Source organism: Etheostoma spectabile, chromosome 13, assembly GCF_008692095.1.
Source record: "Etheostoma spectabile isolate EspeVRDwgs_2016 chromosome 13, UIUC_Espe_1.0, whole genome shotgun sequence".
Classification (NCBI taxonomy): domain Eukaryota; kingdom Metazoa; phylum Chordata; class Actinopteri; order Perciformes; family Percidae; genus Etheostoma; species Etheostoma spectabile.
Window position 1 is genome coordinate 2,443,390 of NC_045745.1, and position 2,386 is coordinate 2,445,775.

At 44.3% G+C, this 2,386-nt stretch overlaps 1 protein-coding gene across 4 annotated transcripts in view; it reads right to left on the reverse strand.

The window, feature by feature from the left end:
* The window catches only part of robo3 (roundabout, axon guidance receptor, homolog 3 (Drosophila)), a 110,809-nt gene that overhangs the window by 50,540 nt on the left and 57,883 nt on the right, over window positions 1-2,386 (reverse strand). For 2 of the 4 annotated variants that reach the window (XM_032533531.1, XM_032533532.1), the window contains exon 7: window positions 1,102-1,113. The exons of the other annotated variants lie outside the window; for them this stretch is intronic. In XM_032533531.1, the coding sequence (XP_032389422.1) occupies window positions 1,102-1,113 (12 nt within the window). The remainder of the gene's footprint in view (window positions 1-1,101; window positions 1,114-2,386) is intronic. 4 annotated transcript variants of the gene reach the window in all.

A 2,386-nucleotide genomic window follows, 5' to 3' on the forward strand; every position in this document is an offset into this window, starting at 1 on the left:
GGGCGCAGGTGCATTTGCTATTTAAACGACGTGGGCGCTAAACGGGAAAGTGACAACTGTGTCTGTATTAAAATAGCAAAGACACTCACGCCAGGTGCAAGATAGGGCCCCATACGTACACAAACACACTTGGAAAGGATACCCTGCCCAAGCAGCCTGGTGTTTTAAAATATAAGAGTTTACACTGCTCTGTCAGCTGTAAAAGGATGATTTTTCACAGCACAGAGGCACTGTTTTCCCAGCGAGGAAAATACATTACAAGCATGTGATTAATCAGCATTACTGCGGCGCGATGATGCTTTTTTAATTTGTTTCATGATGTGTGGAATATTTAAGGTTTTAGCCGGAGTTGTCCCTTTTTTATTCCTGTTTCTTAAGATTGTTTGTGTACTAAATCAAACTTCCCTGGTATTAATTTCTTTATAACAATGGCAGCTTCACACTAGATGAGCTAAAGCATGGCTGGAGTGCAGTTGTGGGCAATCAAAAGCCTTCTCCCAGCATTTCCAGAGGTACTTAAATACTAATTAACTATTCCTAATTGGCAAAATCAGCAACAGTGGAAGAGGGGTTTTTGCCTCCGACATGGCCACCTAAGACTACATCTACACTAACATATCTTTTTCAACCTTTACGCCTTGTGTTGACACTACTCCGGCGTTTCTGCGTCCCTAAATTGGAGACATTTGGTTTTGAGGTTGCTGTGTAGTTTGGACGGACACTAACGGAGACTTTTGGAAACGTTGATGCACGTCCGTCAATCTTATCGGTTAGGTAGCTCACAGACCTTCCAGTAACAGTTCCACCTCGTCCTCGCACGCACGTGCCCAGTGTGTGTGTGTGTATGGTCATGTGATATGTGTTGTCAGACGTGTTAATATGGACGCAGATTAGTTCTGCTGTTTGAGCTAAAGCTCTTGTGTGGACGGAGATCATTTCTGTCTCCAAACGCCGCTTAAAAATTCAAGCAAAGTAGTGTGGATGTAGCCTGAATGCCTGTATGTATAAGACTCTCTCTCTCTCTCTCTCTTTCTTTCACACACACACACACACACACACACACACACACACATATAAGATGGGATGAAATGGAATACTCACTGGATGGGCCGACTGCGATGGAGTGATGCAGAAAGGGTTGGAAATGAAAAGAGGAAAGAGAAAAATGAATGAGAATGAGATGATTAGCTCATAATGAACAGTGATACTGGATGAACTACTTCAACAAGACAGAGGGAAGAGAAACTTTGGAGCAGCACAGCCACTCAGGTCGATTCCGAATTAAAAAATCCCCGACTGTGAATTGTCGGCTATTTAAATCAAGTGGTCCCAAAAGAAGAAAAAAAAACAGCGGATGAGTGGGGGAGGGAATGATGAACTCAATGAGGACATACAGGTGAAGATAAGAGGTTGTGCTCTGATTGATCCGTGGTTTTGTATAAAAAGGGGGGCCGGGGATTCCTATTATCCCTGAAGCTGCAGCTGCATGCACCAACCCACAATCAATCTCCATTTGGCTAACAGCTGCTGCTGTGAATGACTTCTTCATTCTGTAAGTGTGTGCATTATGCATGTGCAAGACTGTGTATAAGTGTGTTTTGCCTGCTTGTCACTGCATGCATGTGGACGTGGGACTGTATGTGAGCATAAATGTGTTGACAGATGTCAGAAGCATAGACTTATACAGTACTGGAGGGCCAGCAAACAGAATTAACTGTTCCAGAGTGAAGCTCTAAATATTCTCTTTAATCATCACAAATGGCAGATTTCTCTTCCACACGCCTCTCTTCAAGGCGCTGACTATATTCTAATGCAATTTCAATGCTTTTTGATCTCGGTTCTCTCTTCAGAGGGATGACGAGTCAACGCTCCAAAAGGAACTTAAAATCCAGTTTTCACTTTCCCTCTCTTACAGTTTCAGTTTGCAGAATGTCACCAGTGTTTTAAGCCAAGATGTCTGTCTGGCTGGCTATTCACAGATGTTTCTGACTTCTCATGGGCAATATCTTAGAAACGTGTGGATCACTGATGGTAACATTCGGCATGAATCAAAGTGAAAACTGACTCAATGGCAAATCTCTTACAAAAGTTCCCAAAGGTAACGTCCTACACCCTGCTACGTCCTGCTATGTCCTGCTACATCCTGCTTTGTCATGCTATGTCCTGCTATGCCCTGCTACGTCCTATTATGTCCTGCTATGACCTGCTATGCCCTGCTATGCCCTGCTACATCCTGCTATCTCCTGCTATGTCCTGCTATGCCCTGCTACGTCCTGCTATGTCCTGCTATGCCCTGCTATGTCCTGCTATGTCCTGCTACGCTCTGCTACGTCCTGCTAAGCCCTGCTATGTCCTGCCACGTCCTGCTATGCCCTGCTATGCCCTG